The sequence below is a fragment of the Echeneis naucrates genome, chromosome 3 (assembly GCF_900963305.1).
Source record: "Echeneis naucrates chromosome 3, fEcheNa1.1, whole genome shotgun sequence".
Lineage (NCBI taxonomy): Eukaryota > Metazoa > Chordata > Actinopteri > Carangiformes > Echeneidae > Echeneis > Echeneis naucrates.
The window spans coordinates 8,680,920-8,700,406 of NC_042513.1; the positions used below are offsets into that span (position 1 = coordinate 8,680,920).

At 40.1% G+C, this 19,487-nt stretch overlaps 3 protein-coding genes across 16 annotated transcripts in view; 1 reads left to right on the plus strand and 2 right to left on the minus strand.

The window, feature by feature from the left end:
* LOC115040593 (protein TANC1-like) overlaps positions 1-2,998 on the plus strand; it is a 30,719-nt gene extending 27,721 nt beyond the window's left edge. The window contains exon 29 of the mRNA XM_029497393.1: positions 97-2,998. Within this exon, the coding sequence (XP_029353253.1) occupies positions 97-1,447 (1,351 nt within the window). The 3' untranslated portion in view covers positions 1,448-2,998. The remainder of the gene's footprint in view (positions 1-96) is intronic.
* Positions 2,066-14,697, minus strand: wdsub1 (WD repeat, sterile alpha motif and U-box domain containing 1). Of its 5 annotated transcripts, none has more exons than XM_029497398.1 (13): positions 14,624-14,697; positions 13,137-13,548; positions 12,499-12,686; positions 11,584-11,670; positions 10,728-10,821; positions 10,088-10,121; positions 9,951-9,991; positions 6,599-6,705; positions 6,473-6,490; positions 5,208-5,234; positions 4,688-4,867; positions 3,441-3,575; positions 2,066-3,292 (listed from the first exon to the last, which is right to left on the minus strand). In XM_029497398.1, exons 2-13 carry the CDS (start codon positions 13,532-13,534, stop codon positions 3,141-3,143), a joined length of 1,461 nt encoding a protein of 486 aa, XP_029353258.1. In that variant the 5' UTR covers positions 13,535-13,548; positions 14,624-14,697; the 3' UTR covers positions 2,066-3,140. The 5 variants fall into 5 exon arrangements, with proteins under 5 accessions (XP_029353258.1, XP_029353257.1, XP_029353254.1 ...); XM_029497397.1 differs by having other exon boundaries at positions 6,473-6,496; XM_029497394.1 differs by having other exon boundaries at positions 6,473-6,496; positions 6,596-6,705.
* Positions 14,698-16,896: 2,199 nt separating this feature from the next.
* The window catches only part of baz2ba (bromodomain adjacent to zinc finger domain, 2Ba), a 62,716-nt gene continuing 60,125 nt past the window's right edge, over positions 16,897-19,487 (minus strand). For 9 of the 10 annotated variants that reach the window (XM_029497492.1, XM_029497496.1, XM_029497499.1 and 6 more), the window contains 4 exons: positions 19,283-19,429; positions 18,706-19,007; positions 18,354-18,497; positions 16,897-17,642 (listed from right to left, as the gene is read on the minus strand). In XM_029497492.1, coding sequence (XP_029353352.1) covers positions 17,486-17,642; positions 18,354-18,497; positions 18,706-19,007; positions 19,283-19,429 — 750 coding nt within the window. In that variant the 3' untranslated portion in view covers positions 16,897-17,485. The remainder of the gene's footprint in view (positions 17,643-18,353; positions 18,498-18,705; positions 19,008-19,282; positions 19,430-19,487) is intronic. The other variant, XM_029497493.1, reaches the window with a different exon arrangement.

Sequence of the window (19,487 nt, forward strand, 5' to 3'; positions counted from 1 at the left end):
AAGTTAAAGTTGTAAGAAGACATTTCAAATGCCACAGACACACAGCGTCCATGTGCATTGCTAAGTTCCTTTGTTCATTTTCTCTGTGCTCACCAGGCAGTTTGCTGCAGCTCTGGCAGACCTCCATGAAGCAGCACGACTCTCTCCGTCCAACAGAGAGATCCGGCGTCTGCTTGCACGGGTAGAGGAGGAATGTAAACATCATCAGAAGGCATCCGGCAACAACAGGGATCTGCACGTCCACCACCATCAAGGCACAGAAGAGGAGACAGACGCCTATTCACATGGAAGTCTGGAGAGGCTAAACCCTGCAGAACAGACTGACACAGAGAAGGAGCAAGAGAAGGAGGAAGGCGAGGAGGTGAATCTGCAGTGTGGGAAAAGCCCAGAATTTTGGCCTCTGAATCCATACGCTCCAAATAGGACTCTCCCTGGTAGTGTGGCCTTTGGTTTCACAGATCAGGCACCATCTTTCCCTAAAGAGGAGTTTTTGCAGAACCAAATGTTTGCAGACATGCCTGAGCCTGTTCCTGCTATCAATAGGCAGACACAGAGCCAAGGCAGCAGGACACATCACCACTGTCACTCCCTCCAGTCAGGGAGCAGAGTTGGGGGCAGGCCTCTCTCTCTGTGTGGCCCCTCCAGTCCTCTGCCAGGCAGACACATCTCCACCTCTTTGAGGCCTGCACCAGTGCTTGGTATTGACATCAGCCCTGGATCAGCCAATGAACACTCTGGACACAGCCCCACTGAGCTCTATCATCCCATGTCCCCCAACAGCTCCTCCCCACCGGGCACTCTCCACATGTACCAGCCCCGCTCCTCCAGCTTCTCCAGGGGATCTGACAGACTCTCCACCCACTCTGTGGCACTGGACGGCCTGTCGCTTGCTCTGGGGTCTGGTATGGAGGTCAGGAGGGAGAGCGGAGGAGGGGGCACGGCAGGCTCAAGAGGCTCTAGCTCCAGCCAGGCCTCCAGTGGGAATATGTCAGATGGTGGCAGGCAGCAAGTGGTGGATGCCCCGTGCCCCATCAAGAGCAGCGGTAGCTTCAAAACAAAACCCGAGCTAAAGCCCCGGCCCTTCATGGGAGTAATGGATAAAGCAGTGCGAGTCCAGGGCCAGCAGACCTCTGGTCTAGGCCGGCAGGGAGGTGGCGGTGCAGGAGGGGAGAGTTTCAGTATGTCAGTCCTGGAGTTCCAAGGATTGAACAATGAGTTCAAGCGTGCGTCGTTCCAGGAACAGGTCTTTGTGAGTCAGGCCAACAGCCAGCAACAGAACCGGGAGTTTGGAGAGCGGCTGCACCAGCGAGAAGCCAGAGGAATGACATCCTCCCAGCTACGCTTTCCTGATGGCAGACACAGACAGGCAAGCCTAACCAGAGACAACCCCGCTCTGCACATGGCTCCCATCAAACCCAAACGTTCATTTATAGAGTCTAATGTCTGATTATAGTTTATCAAAGCACAGATATGGGCGGTTTTCAACTATGTCCCACATAAGGTAGCAAGGGAAACGATGTTTGAGAACAGCGCCCTTCCCTGAGCCTGTTTTGTAGAGTTATGCTGCTGCACTGCATTTACAATCTAGAACCAGTGTTCAACTCAGGCTACTACGCTTTTGCTCACATGTCTACAGCTACACTAGTGTATTCAAGAAAACCAGACATACCTTAAGTAGGGATGAGAAAAAAAAGGTAGTATATTATTGCAACTTTTAATTTATTATATGAAATATAGAAGTCAGAGAAAGCTTTGTGCACGAGTATACAAAACCTCATGCTCTTACTGGCAGGATATGACCATTTCTATTGTTGTGTGTCTTTTAAAAAACATTTATATTTGTACGGTGTACACTATATTTGCAGATTATATATTTCCCTGTAAGTGGTTCTGTCAGCATTACAGGCTTCAAAAACCTTTGTGTACTTGAGATTGTTTTTCTTGGTACATTTGATAAAAAGCTCTGTATATGACATTTTAGGAAACTTCTTCTCATAATCTACTATTGACTGAATTGCTTCAGTAGTCACAGTATGTATTTATTTTTGCATAGCCAGTATTCATATGAAGTGTTTAATGGTTTATTGAAAGACGGCATTCACACAGTCAAGGATTTAAAAAAAACAAGAGACTCATAAACTGCTGTATGTCCATAGTTGTCATATTACCTCTTGAGTCATACTATGGATTACAGAATCTTACCACATTATTATTGTGGTATAATAAAAGGTAAAATAAAATATCAATAGTGGACTGCCTTTCTACATCTAGTTCTTTCAGAATATAATACATGAAATGTTGTCTAAGCTTCAGTGTGTATGGGTGGATAAAAGGTCTTGTCCATTGACCGTATAACTTTACTTATATACGCTGACATTTATCCAAGCCATCAAAATAAACTGCTTGTATAATAATATGAACCTTGCAATTTCTGTATATTGCGAACATGTCAAAAATGTTATGTTGACATCATTAAATGCAAGACGAGTTAGCTTGCACAGGGAAACAGAAGCCAAATTGCAAGCAGCCACAAATATCGCAGTTTACTTGAACTTGTGTTCATTCATCTCTTGGAGGGTCTATCAGAAGCTAAACTACTATGCCCAAGTATCATTTCCAGATCTGTAGAAAGAAAAGCTTGCAATGTTCAGATGTACTTAAGACAGACACATGTACAGCTTACTGACAGTGCAAACTTAATTTTCAATAAGACAACCAGTTTTCAGTTAAAGCTGCATTAAGCAATATTCCCAACAGAGTAAAGGGATTGTTAGTACTTCTGATCCAACTGCAACTCAAGAATCCAGTTCAATGTAGCTTTCAGACACATAGAGCTGATAGCTTTTTTTTTTATTTGGTCAATAAAACATTGGAAAAAAAAATGCTCATGCATTTTTCTTCCTTGAATGAAAAAAAGTGAATAGTTAGAATGGTTTAAGCAGCCTTCTTCTGTCTTCACTTAATAAACTAAGAATGTGTTTAATGCAGCTTTATAAATGAGTGCAGACAAGGAAAGCCTGATAGTGTGGAGATGCATGTACCTGTAATGCTGTTGGAGCTGTTTGATTTCATTAGATTAGAAAGTCTTTGTCAACAAAGAGCAATTTTCTTAGCATTTTGGGGCAAAGGTGTTTCAGACGCTAGTGGCTGGTCTTCCAGCGGCCAATAGCCATCTTCAGAGTGTGGTTTGGGGTGAGTAGAGTCGTCAGCAGTGGGAGGTTGGTCATCGGGCTGGAACGATTCTTGGTGTTGATCCAGCTCTCGATGGCCTCTCTTTCATATGAGTAGCCATCTGTTGGTAAATGTAGATGGTATATGTACTCAAAGTGCACAAACATCCCTTTGCGTTGAAGAAACAACTGTCTCATGAACTGGTGCATACTATGTTATGTCATTATATGTAACGTGTGCTAAGTGGTAAGGGTATGACCTTCACTTACCAGCAGCAATGACTGGTTCCTTCATCAGCTCTCTGGTGATTGGACATAGGAACTCATCTGGAATACTTGACCATGCTGACTCATTCTTAAGCTCCTCGATCTTCCTTAGGATTTTGTTACGCAGGCCTACAGATTCTATAGACAAACATATGAGGAAACGAGAACAAGGAGAGGGACGGGAACAGAAAAAATAGACCACTTACGGCTTTGAAATATAAACCAGCAGGTATTAAGTGGAACAAGCTGAACTGACCAAAACATTAACATAAATAATATTAGTATCAAGATTTTGAGCATTTGTTATTCCTGCATTTAGCACTTCTCACTCTTGGATGGCAAATGTGAGCGTGGGTGAGTGTGAACATTGTGGGTGGGCAGTACATGTAAACTGACTGTCTGTCCATTTCAAAGTAAAACAATAAGCAATCACTTAATGTTCCAGTGTGGTTTGAGTACTGTTGCTTCCAAAGCATTGTGTTGCAGAAAGTGCAAAGTAGGGTTGGTTCAAATTAAGAGCTAACTACAGCTGAACAAAACAACTATTTTAGACCTCACTGATAATCTTACTTGTACATTCTGTTTCATTTTATTATTCAGCTTTTTTTTTTTAAGGAAAGCATATTTATTGATTTCACTCCCACCTTGCAAAAACAATGACTGCCTCTCTGTCTTTCACTGCAGCACATAACAGGTTGCTACTCAAATACTGCATTCTAACTTAGTGATTTTGGGTGTGAGAATATCAAAGCACTGAAGCTGTGTCAACTGAAGAGTGATTCACAGGAAAAGATAAACATAATGCTCTTCTTAGTAGAGATAGAACCACAAGAAGATAAAAATAAGTCATAATCTGATAGTTTAAAAAAAGTCTGACAAGGTTTGGAAATAACAGAAGAATAAGGCCTAATGATATTAGGTGTAAATCCACTTTAGACCTTATGGGACATCTTGTTTGGAGATGGGATTAAAGCCACAAGGTTGGGGGCTTCTCCAGTGTGGCCTAATATTATGTAATATCCCCTTCAACATTCATTCATTACTTCACACTTACTGTAATTTAATGGATTAGGTTTTATCCTTGTAAATAGGTAAAATATTCTAATCCATGTGTTAATTCTCATAAGAGTGCAGCTGGGTAACACCCTTAAGACTGGGCTTATATCTTACATTTTCGGTCTGGGGGGAATGAGCGACTGACGATGTGTCATTGCACTCACTGAGCTGTGTGTCATGTTTCTCTTTCTCACCTATGAACAGCTCTGACGCTAGTGTTTCCTTAGTGAGACTGAGCAGCTCTGTCCCATCAATGTTGTTGTCCCTGAATTTGTCAACCAATTGGTGAAGGCCTTCGTCCACCAGCCATGCTGACACATCTTCCTCCGACCAATCGGCAACCAGCAAATTCAGACGGCCTGCTGAGGCTTTCCCTGAGAGGTTGAGTCAAATAAAGAGAGTTAGACCTTGACAGGTGCGATCCTGCTGATAAATTATTGATTCAAAGCCTCTGGGAAGCACACATCGTTCAATGATATAAATAAACCACACAATAGTCCATCAGCATCTTCATTGACAGAAGACGAAACTAAAAGGTAAGAAGGAGCTTGTACATTTCAGTCAGAAATCTAAGACCAATTTTAGATTTGGCACCAGCTGGTAAACACATGGCCATTTCTAATGATGTCAAAATCATTTTTGCTGCATGTGGTCTATGAGAAGTCAAATTTTTACTATAGCAGGCTGTACAATGCAATCAGCTTTTTTCCTTACCTTCACTTGATGTCAGAAGAGACTCCACTGAAAAACACACACACACAAAAAGCAGTAGCTCTAGTGCAGGTAGTGCAAAAAAAAAGATTCTCTGATAAAGGTGATCTTCATTGAACAGACTGATATGGATTCAGAAATATTGAGGAATGACTTCTACTATCTACTGTGGATGTGTGAATCTGTGAGCACAGGTGTAGTTCTGCAGAGCACATTAAACAAATGACATGCTCACTGTTGTGATATTGGAAAATATTAAGAGTCACCTTAAAAGTGTGCTGTTGCTTCCAGTGACCCCTGAGCTGCTTAGTGAATGAAATCTTAAATCAGTAAAGATTAAAAACATCCAAGCTAAATTAACTCAACCAAAACACATACAAATTGTGTTCATAAAGCTGCCGCTTCACAATGATGACAACCTACAACATAATGGATTTGTCTGACAGCAGAGCTTCCTGTTCTCGACTTGACTGGACTGTCTAATATCTGGCCATGTGACCATGTGTGTAAATTTGTCACCGTGGCAACAGTGTCCATAACCTTCAAACGAGCAGCAACCTCACCGTGCACATGCGCCAGACGCACGCTCTGATATGTTGGTGAACATTAAGCATTACATCTGTGCACAGATGTGAAGTCGAAACACAGAATGTACAGTTAGTTAATTACCTACCTATTACTTCATGACATGTTGGTCATATTAAAGACAAAGTGTACTATTTTTACGAACGCATTTTACAGGATTAGTTCTCTCAGAATCTCATTCATGTCTGCGGGAAACAGATTTTCATCAAAATCAATTAAATTCAGGAAATCTGTGACAATACTTAGCCCTTTCACTAAGTGCAGCCAGAGGCACTGCAAGTTTTGAGCAAACCTGCTGCCCTTAAGGATGGAGACTAAGAAAGGGAAAAAGAGTGCACTTGCACACAACACCTGCATACTTCGACACAAGATGACACAAATTTTGCACATGATCAGATAAAAGCTACTTGTACTGAGGTGATATGCCAATCGTCCTATAGGACTGCTAAAGATTTAACTAACTGCAAATGACACTGGTCAAGAAAATTTATATTAACACACACAAACAGAGAGAGAGAGCGTCTTAAAAGATTTCCTGTAGCTTTCCTGATGCCACCTGGGAATAAGGATAAAACTTGGCTGCTGAGTCGACTGAGTCATTGTTATTATAAGTGACGGTTTCCTTTTTTTTTCCTTCAAATATCAAAAAAACAGAATTTAAATAAAAAAAAGAGAGAACTCACCAGTATGTGACTTCCCGCCTTTCCCTTGGACACAAAGTGAAGCGAAGAAGGCAGACACAAAAACAGATTAAAAGACATAACAGATGTAACACAGTCCGAGTGTGTGTGTTTGTGTGTTATTACCACCATGGCCACTGCATCCATCCTCCAGCCTCCAGATGTTTACTGTCTTATCCATTGATCCTGTAGCAATTAGTGGTGCAGTTGGACAAAAGGAACACGCTGTCACGTATCTAAATAAGAGGAGAGTAATCACCTGAATGCCAGCTCTGAGAATGATTGGATGCAACTTTTTCTGTATCAGAAAAAATTACCAAAAGGATTAAAAAGAGATTCAGCAATTAAAGGCAACTGGTTTACTGCTAATATATGACTGAAGACGTTCAGGAGGACTGAGGAGAAAAATAAAGCAGCATCTTTAACTAATGTTAAAGATAATAGTGATTGTTGCCTTACAGGGTTTTTACTAGGTAAAAGGTGGGCAGGCAGAAATATGTAGCAGTGATGGAAATGCTTTCCATCAAAGGATCAATTCACTGATGGCTTACCAAATTAAAAGGCTGCATTAACAGCTAAATAAGGATTAAAATGGAATTTTCTGGAGATTCAAGAAAGTTAGGCAACGTCAATGAGGGCAATCTCCCTAAAGCCTAAGCTAGATTTCTCAGAAATGTCGATCTACAAAAGGTAGTTGACTTCAGACAATACTTCTAAAAGCAATAAGAGCTGAGAGAACATGAATGGAACTATGTAAGCATATAGTAGCCTAACCAAAATATACCATCACACTTTGTCTGACGTCAAATCAGTTTCCTTGAGCCATTTTGTCAAGTGTTCTGACTCAATTTTTCAGCTTTTATCCACTTTCTCCAAAAACCAGCTCATCAGTGAAAGGAAGGGAGCTTTTCTGCCTCTCAGTCACAGGTGGCTGGATGGACATATAAATAGCTCGTAAGTGTGAGTGCTCAGCTGTTGCTTAAATGTACGGGTATCTGTAGGGGGAAAGAGGTAGCGAGAGCAGTTCTACCTGTTCTTTAAAATGCATTATTAATTTTTTGTGATTACACCCATTCACAGTCAATGGCAGGGGTTGGCAGCCCACAGCTCCGGTGCCGCATGGGGCTCTTTCATCCCTCTGCTGTGGCTCCCTGTGGCTTTGAGAAAATAATGTGAATAAATATTGGCTATTTAATTTAAATACATTTTATTCTATTTAGTTATTGTTTTCAATGTAATTGTTATGATTCTGGAGATTCTGGCAATCAATGTTTGGTAACATTGACATCAAATGTTTTTTAATATTTTGTCAATCAAAATATGCGTATATCCCGAACTCCGGTTTTCATCTCTCTGCCTTATTTACTACTGATATCTACTACTGAATGACAAACTTATGAAATAAGTTGCAGCCAAGTGTGTGTTTTGTGTGAAACCTTAGACCATCAAAACCCTCTGAGTTCATTTTTGAGCCCAAGTTAATGCTTTTGCAGAATCCAAGTAACTTACAAAACCATTACAAAGATGAGATGGACATGAAGACAGACAACATGAAAGCATAATGCTTGTGGCCCTGGCTGTCGCCTGCACGGTGACCAATTAAAACCAGTCTTTCTCAAGAGAAGACTCACCAACAGATGCCAGAGACTCTATGAAAAGCCTCTTTTAAATTATCAGTACAAACAACATCAAATGTGCAAGTGATACAAAAAAGGAAAATCGGAAAATATTAATATTGCCAGAATTAGAATAGAGTAGAATAGAACTTTATTGCCAATGCAACTGGTGTTGGTGGTTTTTTCAGCACATGGAGAACACTACATACAGTGGTATGTAGTATACCACTATATAGAAGTGATTAATTAATTAATTAATTAATTCATGTACACACAGCACCCCATTTTAACAGATTTTATTTTTTTAGTTTTTTTTTTAAAGAACAAAAACTGAAATATCACAGCCTTAAGTATTCAGACCCTTTGCTGTGACACTTGTATATTGAACTCAGGTGCTGTCCATTTCTTCTGATCATCCTTGAGATGGTTTTACACCTTCACTGGATTCCAGCTGTGTTTAATTAAATTGATAGGACCTGATTAGGAAAGGCACAACCTTACAGCTCACAGTGCATGTCGGAGCAAATGAGAATCATGAGATTCAAGGAACTGCCTGAAGAGCTCAGAGAAAGAATTGTGGCAAGGCACAGATCTGGCCAAGGTCACAAAAGAATTTCTGCTGCACTTAAGGTTCAGAGCACAGTGGCCTCCATAATCCTTAAATGGAAGACATTTGGGACGACCAGAACTCTTCCTAGAGCTGGCTGTCCGACCAAACTGAGCAATCAGGGGAGAAGTTGGTAAAGAAGAACCTAAAGATCACTATGTCTGAGCTCCAGAGATGCAGTGGGGAGATGGGAGAAAGTTCTAGAAAGTCAACAATCATTGCAGCCCTCCACCAGTCGGGGCTTTATGGCACAGTGGCCCGATGGAAGCCTCTCCTCAGTGCAAGACACATGAAAGCCCGCACAGAGTTGGCCAAAAAACACATGAAGGACTCCCAGATGATGAGAAATAAGATTCTCTGGTCTGATGAGACCAAGATTGAACTTTTTGGCCTTAGTTCTAAGTGGTATGTGGAGAAAACCAGGCACTGCTCATCACCTGCCCAATACAATCCCAACAGTGAGGCATGGTGGTGGCAGCATCGTGCTGTCTGGTGTTTTTCAGCTGCAGGGACAGGACTTCTGGTTACAATCGAAGGAAAGATGAATGCAGCCAAGTACAGCGATATCCTGGACAAAAACGTTTTCCAGAGTGCTCAGGACCTCAGACTGGGCCAAAGGTTCACTGTCCAACAAGACAATGACCCTAAGCACACAGCTATACTAACAAAGGAGAGGCTTCTGAACAACTCTGTGACAGTTCTTGAATGGCCCAGCCAGCCCAGCGGAGCATCTCTGGAGAGACCTGAAAATGGCTGTCCACCAACGTTCACCCTCCAACCTGACAAAACTGGAGATCTGCAAGAGGGAAAGGCAGGGGATCCCCAAACATGTTGCATCATCCCCAAAAAGACTCGTGGCTGTATTAGCTCAAAAGGGTGCTTCTACTCAATGCTGAGCAAAGGGTCTGAAAACTTGCTGTGATGATTTTAGCAAATGGCTGCAATATAACAAAGAGTGACAGACTTAAGGGAGTCTGAATACTTTCTGTACCCACTTAATGAGCATGTCATAATATTTCAAGTCTTTTTTTGGATTTTAATGTTTTTAAATAGTCAAGCTTCACTTATTGTAAACATGAACACCACAATATCTCAATGAAGGATTTTTTTTTTTTTATTACATGCAAATTAAATAAAAATAATTGCACAGGAGTAAGTATACAGACAATATTCTGTCTGGGGAAGAAATTTAAATATTTACTTGAGACAAATTCAGGCATACAGTACATTCAGTTAAAAAAATGCATTAAATATTTACCTCTCATGTTGGTTAAGAGTGTAAAGCGAAACTCCATTTTTCTGAAAACAGACGAAGTGTTACACAAAACAAAATATGAGGAATAGAGCAACGTTACCAGTGGATACTCTGTAAATGAAAAAAGGAAAGATACTTACAGCATCATAGATTGTAACTGTTTTGTCCACAGAGCTGAAGGAAATTTAAAGATAAAATTTCAGCTATGTCAGTGTTTTAACAAACCAACTATATGGTACATCTGTGGGTTCAGTATGCTCACACATACCCACAGTATCTCGTTAAGGAATAAAGCGTCTGTGTCTCCCTCTAGTGGTTACACTTCTGTTAATGCAAACCCTCATGGGCATGCACGGTGGCTTATTTATCCACCCAGGCAAACAATTTACATTTCACATACATATTTTGCTCTTTAATAGATGCAGACATGGATACCGTTTGTTTATAAATTAAGAGAGGGATTCTTTGAGGGATTCAGGATGATTATAAATCTGTATGTCTCTGTATGTCTCCAAAAGACATACAGGTGGATCTGTAACTTCACCTAAAAAAACACTACTAGGCCATATTAACATGAATTGTATAGGTGATCATTGTGATGGCTTATTTTCAAAAAAATGTCATGCATCGCCACACTGATTTTAATAAAGCACTGGAACAGATAAACATTGAACTGTCAAGACCTAAGTCCTAAGGAAAATGGATGTCAAAATTGAACATTATAGGTAAAATTAATTGAGGCTAAAACCCCTAACGGCCCTTTAAGACTTTAAATCTTACCCAGACACGAGCAGCTGTCCATCTGAAGAGTACGCACAAGAGAGGACTGGAGCCGACTGGCCAGTTAATGTGTGCAGGAGTTGCATCTTGTGGGCTAGAGAAAGATAAACAACTGATGTTATAAAAACACATATTTTCACAAAATCATGTCAAAGTGACCAGCAGAACATAATGGATTTTGGATTAAGATTGGATTGTCCTTTGAATGACATCACCCTAATATTAAAATCTACTGAAAAGCATACGAAATGAGTTGACCTAAAATGGATCCAGAATAAAACATGGGAGTCACTGTATACAAGAAAGTGAGAACATTTCCTCTATATGAATATGTGACAAAGTAGAAGCAACTTTTTGTGTTAAGTGCTAAAGGGCAACACTGAGGGAGGGTCCGGAGGCTGGGTGATGGGGTAGAGGGTAGATGGCATGCAGCAGGGGAACATGGGTCGGGCTTGAATCCCATTACAGTTCGGACTTAGTCTTGACGGTATGTGTTGATAGCAGAGGAGCCACTGGAGGGCCCCAAAACAATGTCAATTCTTAGCATGAAAAGAAAAAAAGGAAAAAAGAGAGGCTTTGACCCACATATACTGGAGCTAAAACACTTCATCACAATATTACTAGGTTGGAATTTAAGTGCCCAGCTTGACAACCACTGTACGTAAAAAGGCGAGTACCTCATACATAAAAAAGAAATAGTCAAATCCTGCCTTTTCGCATAGATGCTCTTTAGCACGCAGTAACAATATATAAAGATTTATCATTTCAGCTGCCTGCCACAATAAGTTTTGATAAGGATCGTGTGGAACAGAGAGAAAGAGGAATCCTTCAGTGAGTAAAGACAATTTGTCTGTACCTCCTGAGCTGAACTTCTTAATGACCCAGATTTTCAGGAGACTATCTTGGCCACACGATGCCAGCTGAAACTGCACAATGCGATCACCTGAGAGATGAAGACAAATGTAATGAGTCATATCATACAATCAACAATGGTACTCAATCTTTCACAAACAATAATTAGTCTTGATATATGACCACCATTAGCTTGATGCTATTGTTCCCTACAGTGAAGTTAGAAAAAGCAGATCGACATGCACCATTTACTGTATTGCTTCATCATACACATCATCTGCAACTGCAATGATGTGATTTGTTTAAACTGATTTTGTAACCACTGACCAACCAGTCAACAAGCCCCTAATCATTCAACTGTAAAACGATCACCATATTTTATAAGAGATAATGTGTGAAGAATATTTCTTTGAAAATGTGGTCAGTGTGCAGTGTAACAGGGTGACTAGCATGCTTCATGTCAAACTTAACTGTAATGTCGGTCAATATAATGAAATTTTGAGGCATATTCATACATATTCATACATTATTAGTGATTTATGTTTTATGTGTCTTCATACTTCATACTACCTTTCAGATTAAGAGTTAGCATATGTAGCATATGCTCCACCAAAGTGATTTCCCCTTTTCTAAGATACTTTGATTTAAATCAATATTTAAGGGTGAAAGTGGCAAAATGATCCCTGTTTAACAAAAAAGAGAGTAAAACATGTTTAGATTTGTCCAACAAACCAACCAACAGTTATTCTGTGACTGTTTAGAGGAGCCCAAAAGATATGTTGGGAACGATTTGACAGTAAAGTGCTACATGCCTAATTGATGCATCATTATTAACAATGTGATGTGAACACGTGGAATCGTATATTTAGTGAAGGACTTTCTCTTTTTTTTTTTTTTTTTTTTTTGCAATGTTTCTTACTGCTGAGGATGCAGGGTGCAAAAGTACAGCAGGTGACACCAAGGTCATGGGCATTCTTCTCTGCATGGAGTTGGTTCATGTCCAGGTCCCACAGACGCAGGTCTCCGTAGGTAGAGCCAGTCACAAATACCTGACTGCATGGGCTGAAGGAACAGGCGACCATTGTTGTGTCATTCACTGCCCGGGTCCTTCACAAACACAACCAACAGCAGGTGCATTACCAATTAGTTTTTGGTAGTAGCTTCAGTTCAGGTGTTCAGCCTGATTGTCATTGTTCAAGTTCAATAAAGCATAGCACTGAATAAATATTATCTCATGCAAGTGCAAGAGGAGAGATGTTTGCATTGAGGTTTCAGCTTGTTAGGGTTAGAGTTACTGTTAGTGAGATACAGTGTATCTGTAGAAGACCTGCAACCAAAAGATTTTCTTTCTATAAAATGTCAGGAATTAATTTAGATTTTACGAATATAAATAATACTCCAATGTAAAATAGGGGAAAATAGAAAATGCGCTCATTTTATAAACTGCAGATAATGAATCTTTGCAAATAGTGAATTTTAAGCAATCATCTGGTGATCAAACATTTTTTTTGTGTTCAGTTGTATCAGCTGGAGAGAGAAGCAATTTTTCAACTTTACCTGTGCAGCTGTTTGGAGGGGAAATCCCACAGAGCTAAAGTACCATCAGATGCACCTGAAACCAGGTGGGTAGAGTCAGGAGAGAGTGCACAGATCCTCACAGGACTGCGGCCAGGATGCTCCATGATAGCCTCAATCTCTCCTGTGACCATGGACCAGACCAATGTGGTTGCATCAGTCGAACATGAGGCAAGGAACTGCCCGCAGGGGCTAAAGCAACAGCAGTGAACACTATAGCCATGTCCTGATAGTGGTGAGAACGGCAGCTCTGAGAAGTCACTGGTGTTGTATATCCTTAGAGTTTTGTCCCCAGAGCAAGTGGCCAGCAGTTTGGCTGAGAAGGCACACCAGTTGACATCATCTAGATGGTCTTGTAAAGTGCAAATCAGAGTCGTCATTTGGAGAGCTGCTCCTAAAGTTCACATCGGAATGAGAGAAAATGCAAATCATTATACTGAATGATCCTCCAATCCAAAGATAGATTCAGTGAGACATGAAACAGCTCATGAGGAGATAACTGTTCATCTTCTCCACCATAACTGTTAGGACTCAAGTCAAGTCCCAAGACTCTAAGATGATCTATCAGTCAAGTCTCAAATTCTGAGAGGCAGAATGCAAGACAATATGCAAACCCTACAGCTCTTCCTGTCTGGGCCTTGTTAGGAATCCCCAATGATCAGGCAAAAAAAATGCATCATAAATTGAATCATTGAGGGGATGGGTTGGTTGGTTGGTTGATCGATTGTAATGATCATCGATGGCAATTTTGTCGTAAAAATCTTAAATTGTTAAATCGTGACTAAATAAAATGCACAGACATAAACATTAAAACTAAGTTAGGCCCTTTTCTTTCAAATCTTTAGGGACATTTCCCAGGTCTTTTACATTTTGTCTAAATGTAGACAAAAGCATTTTGACAAATCTTTAGACTTCATTATTGGGGTCTGACTGGAGTTGAGACTCTTTCATCAACATTAGTAAACTTTGGTTGTCTGGCACAAATACTGAAATTACTGCCCATTTATTATTCACCTTTCGCGATGATGATGATATATAGACATAGCTTTTGGACCAAAAAAGATATCTGACATTACCTTGGACAACAGGACATTTTATATATTTCACAAACAAAAAAATAGTAGATCAAGGAAGTAATCTGCAGACCGAAAGATAATCAAACTAGTTACACGTGACACTTTATGAGCTCACCAAAAAATGTACAGAGAGCTAATTTAAGCAAAACAGCAGAGAAACGAGTCCCTTTTTATACCATCTATTTTTATGTGTAAAGGAAAATCAGCTTGTCCTCAGCAGAGCTACAAAGAAGCTGTTTTCTGTATCTCTGTGCTCGGCAGCTTGTTGAGTCAATATTATTCACCAGTGCGGAAACAAAATGCAGCGATTTATTTCAGAAAACGAGCTCAGGCGGTAAATAAAGTAAAATTTCTCTCTATCGTCGGTTATCTCTCCTCGGCGGAGCCTCCTACCTTCCTCCGTCGTGTTTGTCCTTCCACTTCAATTTTGTTTACTTCCTCGTCCAGCAACCGACGTGACGTCCTTAATTACGTCACTCATTATATATGTATGTATATATTTTTTTTTACCTATTTTCTGTATTTATTTATTTACTTTGCGTTTTTCTGCTTTTTCAGGACATTCAATCCAACTACTTTACATATTTTGATTTTTTTCTCTCTCTCTTTGTTTTTGTGACGTTACACTCCCACACCGGAAGTCGTCACTGCCTGTCGGTCGCCTCAGATTCAGCAGGTCTTCTACCACTTATCCGTTTCCGGGCCACAGTGGCTGTTAGAGCCAGTCCCAGCTCACTGTGGGTGAGGACACCCTGGACAGGTCACCAGTCCGTCACAGGGCCAACACAGCGCCAGACAGAGACAAGCCTATGGACATGTTTGGGTTGATCGGTGACTCTAAATTGTCACCTTGTTATTGTGAGGCAACAGTTCTAACCACTATGCCTAATTAGTGATTTACACAAAGTCAAACAAAATCATCATTATTAATACTTTGTGGGAATCCTTTCCAATAAATGCCTGTTATGAGTATCCAATTGTAAATATGACTTGATTGTGAGACACATCCCACACATGCTTTGCTGCCATCTGATGAATGTGGAGGCCAAGTTAGCTCCTTGAAAACATTCATTCATTCAGCTTCGACCACTTATCCATTTCTGAGTCGCAGGGTGCATCGGAGCCAATCCCAGCTCACATTGGGTGAGGGCAGAGTACACAGGTCAAGTCACCAGTCCATCACAGGGCCAACACACAACCACTTCTTGAAAACATTTCCAAAGCATTTCTGTGGCATGGCAGGGAGCAGCATCCTGCTGAAAGAGGTCACTGCCACCAGGGAACGCCAGTTCTATGAATGGTCTCCCGGCACGGAGGAAGTTAAGTGGTACAAGTAACATCCCTACAAGTGGAAAGATCAAAGGTTTCCCTGGAGAGTGTTGCCCGAAGCATGACACTGTTCCACCCTCTTGCCTTCTTCTCATACTCATACTTTCCTTTTACAAGATGTAAAAGAAAACCTGATTCATCAGACCAAATTGGATCAGATGTTCATGTACATCCTGTAAGAGCTTTAAAGGCTGGACGGTTCAGCGTGAGCACCCTAACATGACCACCCCATACACAACAAACTGATTTCAAACCTTTTGCCTTTTCCTTTTTAAAGTTTACATACGTAAATTTAAAATTAAGATCATCAGTCTTATTGCTTAATTAAAATTCACAGTCTCCAGTTTATTGACCAGATGAGTTCATACAGTTGCAATGATAAGTGTATTATTTTTTTTGTTGACTGACAGAAAAAAGGAGCTGACAAGTTTTCCATAATAGCTTTCTATGTCCAAAGAATGTGCCAATATTCTCTGAATATAAATGAGTCACCTTGTTTGTAAATAATTAGCTACAACAAGCATGCTGATAAATAATCCCTCATTGGAAAGAATAATGGGGATTAATCCACACATATACTGTGGTGACCTCTATCAAAAGCAGTTGTGAAAGAAAATGAAAGGAAACAAGTTTAAGTCATTTACGTTGAAAAACATCCTTTTAATAGGTCCGTGCCACACACTAGTGAAAAATAAAGCTCCTACAAAAGAATGATACTTTTATTCCACAATATTTTAAATAAAGTAACTTCAAGTACTCTTGGGTACAAAAAAATCTAGCTGCCTCCATCAGGCCACAACACACAGCAAGGTTCAACACAGTGGTTACAAATGGCCTTAGGTCCTCTGTATTGTGGCAGATTACGAGGAAATGCATCATGGAAGCGTAACTGAATGCTTGTTCCTTTTTTTGACTTCTGCTATGGTGAGGAATGATCTCTGTATATCTGTCCAACTTTGGAGGCCTTGTTGGATTGAAATTATATAAAAAAAATAATGTTGTCATAAGAATGAAAACTAAAAACAATAACATCCCCTACATGCCCCTGTTGGAAGGGTAGGCACTACCAAGATTAAGGATACCACAGTGTTTGCAGAGGATATGTATATACTGTACAAACAATATTTATGATAATGTTTTCATCACGTTCACTAAAATAGAATGCTACAATCATTCTAAGGCATAAACAATATCTTAATATTCTTAAACAATTTTTACACATCGTTCCAAACAAGACATAATATTGACATTAATAAACAGTATATACACATGAATCACCATTGTCTTAACTGTTCCTCTGCTGTTCCTGTAAATAAATGCAGTTTTACAGTTTGAACAAATGAATACAGTCCTCTGATGCTCCAAAGCACTCAACAGTGTAAACAGTTTTTTTTTTTTTTCTTGGCTTTGTTTGATATTTGGGAGAAAAATTACAACACAAAGACACATTCCTTTTTTTTTTAATTCAAAGCAGTTCAGATGATTCTTCCTTTTCATAGAAAATGAAGTGGACCTTGATTCATAAATAATTATTACAAAATTAAATACATTCACTATAATACGATTAAATAACAAAAGACTTTTTACAAGTAGTGGAAAGTATTCTAGCACAGATACATCAGTGACAGTTGAGGATTCATTCAGTGCAGTGTTCTGAGACAGGGAATGGTATTGCACTACGACACCCCATTTCTCTGGGACTCTTTGGGGCTTTTATCCCTGTTGTTACAAATCCAGCGCACCTCATGTAATAACTTTTTTTCCCAAGGTGACATCTCACTAAAACACACCATGGTTTCCTTATTAAGGGTTTTACTTCTTCTTCCATCCTGCCATTTTTTCCATCAGAAAATAAAAATAAAAGTAAAACCTGGTGCTCCGATATGAGGAGTTGAATGGTTTTATGGGGAGAAACTGAACACACTTTTAGTTTGTTTGTTTCAGAAGCTCAGTCCAGCGCTTCTCGAAGAACTTCCTCATGTTATGACCAGCTCGGCCAATGTCTGAATTGTCTTCATTGAATTTTTCGCAGTTATCAAAGACCAAGTTGACATCAATGATGAAAGTCTCCAGGTTTTGATATCTGAAATAAAACACACAGACAAATAAAAAAAAATGTTGGTTGGAAAACACAACTTACATGCAACTGATGTATCACCAGTGCTGGGCACATTTCTCTAAAAGAGTAATTTGTTATAGTTACCAGTAACTTCACCCAAAAATCTGGCTTACCAACTTCGAAATTTAGTAATAGCATAAATGATGTAACATATATATATATAAATTGTGTACAAGTATTAAAAAAAATAATTTTAATAGAACTTTAAATCAACAGTTGAGTCAATTACTTATGAAGAAAACGGAATATATTTTTAAATGAATGAAAGGGACAGCTAATCAAATAGATTATTAAGAGAAAACATTGTGATGTCCTTCAATTTGTAAAGGCTACCTTTGATTTGTCTCAACTTGCAATTGCTACGTGTGTCCTGGTAGTTTGTGGGTGTGCATGCGTGTGAATGCCCAACCACCTCTGCCGCTGATTGTCTTAAATTTTATTCTACCTTATCAATTAATAAATAAATAATGAGCTCAAATACAGTAACGTGAAACAGCATTAGTTAGATTACTACTTACTGAAAAAAGTAACACTGTTTATAGTAATGCAATTATTCCCATCACACACACTGGTGTGTAACAAAACTTTTGCGGGGAAGAACACATTCTGACTTTTGAATTCTTTGCAAAGGCCCCCGAAAGAAAAAGAACAAACAGATGGGATGGGGGAACTCACTGGCTGCTCACAAGCTTCTCACGTATGGTTGAGAAGTCCATCGGTTTTTTGATGACCTTTTTGTAGCCAGGGACCGATTTCAGGTTGACAGGTGTGAGGAAAGGCCATGCATCCTGATGCCGCTCCAGCTCAGCAAGGAGTACCCTTTTGAGCACACACAGAAACACAGAGACACATGTTGAGACACAGATCACAAATATTTGTGAGGGAAATCACTTTGCCTATCACACCATGAGGCAGTGTGCACAAGAATTAACCAATCATATTTACTGCTTAAGTGAAAACACATCAGTTTTCTGCAACTGATACAGTCCCTTAGTAGGACAAGTATGGGCAGGTTGGGGGCACATACCTGCATAATCCCAAGTCCCTGTTGTTGTCTCTAGCTGTTTTGGCTCGCTTCACACAAACAGGGCTCTCCTGATTGGCTGCTGGCAGAGCAGGTGAGGTTTCCTCTGTTTTCCTCTTCCTGCTGGTGTCTTTTGCTCCTTTCTTGGGTGTGCTGCTTGCGCTGGCCGAGTCGTCCTCTGATACATCCCCATTACCTGTCTGCTTCCCGTTCTTTTTCACCTCACCACCTTTCTTACCGCCTGCCCCGCTGGATGCTACTGGTTTGCTTGGAGGCTTTTTGATTTTGGGGGACGGACCACTGGCCTGTAAAGATTAAACAGTGCATTATCTGAGGCCTGGTGCAATTAAGACGAATAGAGCAGTGTCCATTTAGTCCAATTTTTCAAACCAATATTGGACTTTTTGAAAATATTAGATGAAATTGTCATGTCTTACACCCCTAAAATTATTTGGTGCTTATTTTTACATCATAGACTAAAGGGTGAAAGTATATGCCTTGTAGATGGGACAAAAAAAGTTTTAAAATTATGAAAATCCTTTGAACAAGCAATGTCCAGGTGACCATGTGGCCCTGATACCTTGGATATGCAGGCTGGGCAGTACCAGTCTCCCTCTGGGATACTAGTGATCTTAGGTTTGTGACAGTAAGTATGGCAGCCTTTGTCGCAGCCATCACACAGCAGGAGGAGGTCCTCATTATCCCCCTTCTTGCACATCTGACAGTACTACAAAACAAGAGCGATTGTTTAAAACAAGTGTGCACTTCCTGCATTATATCACACT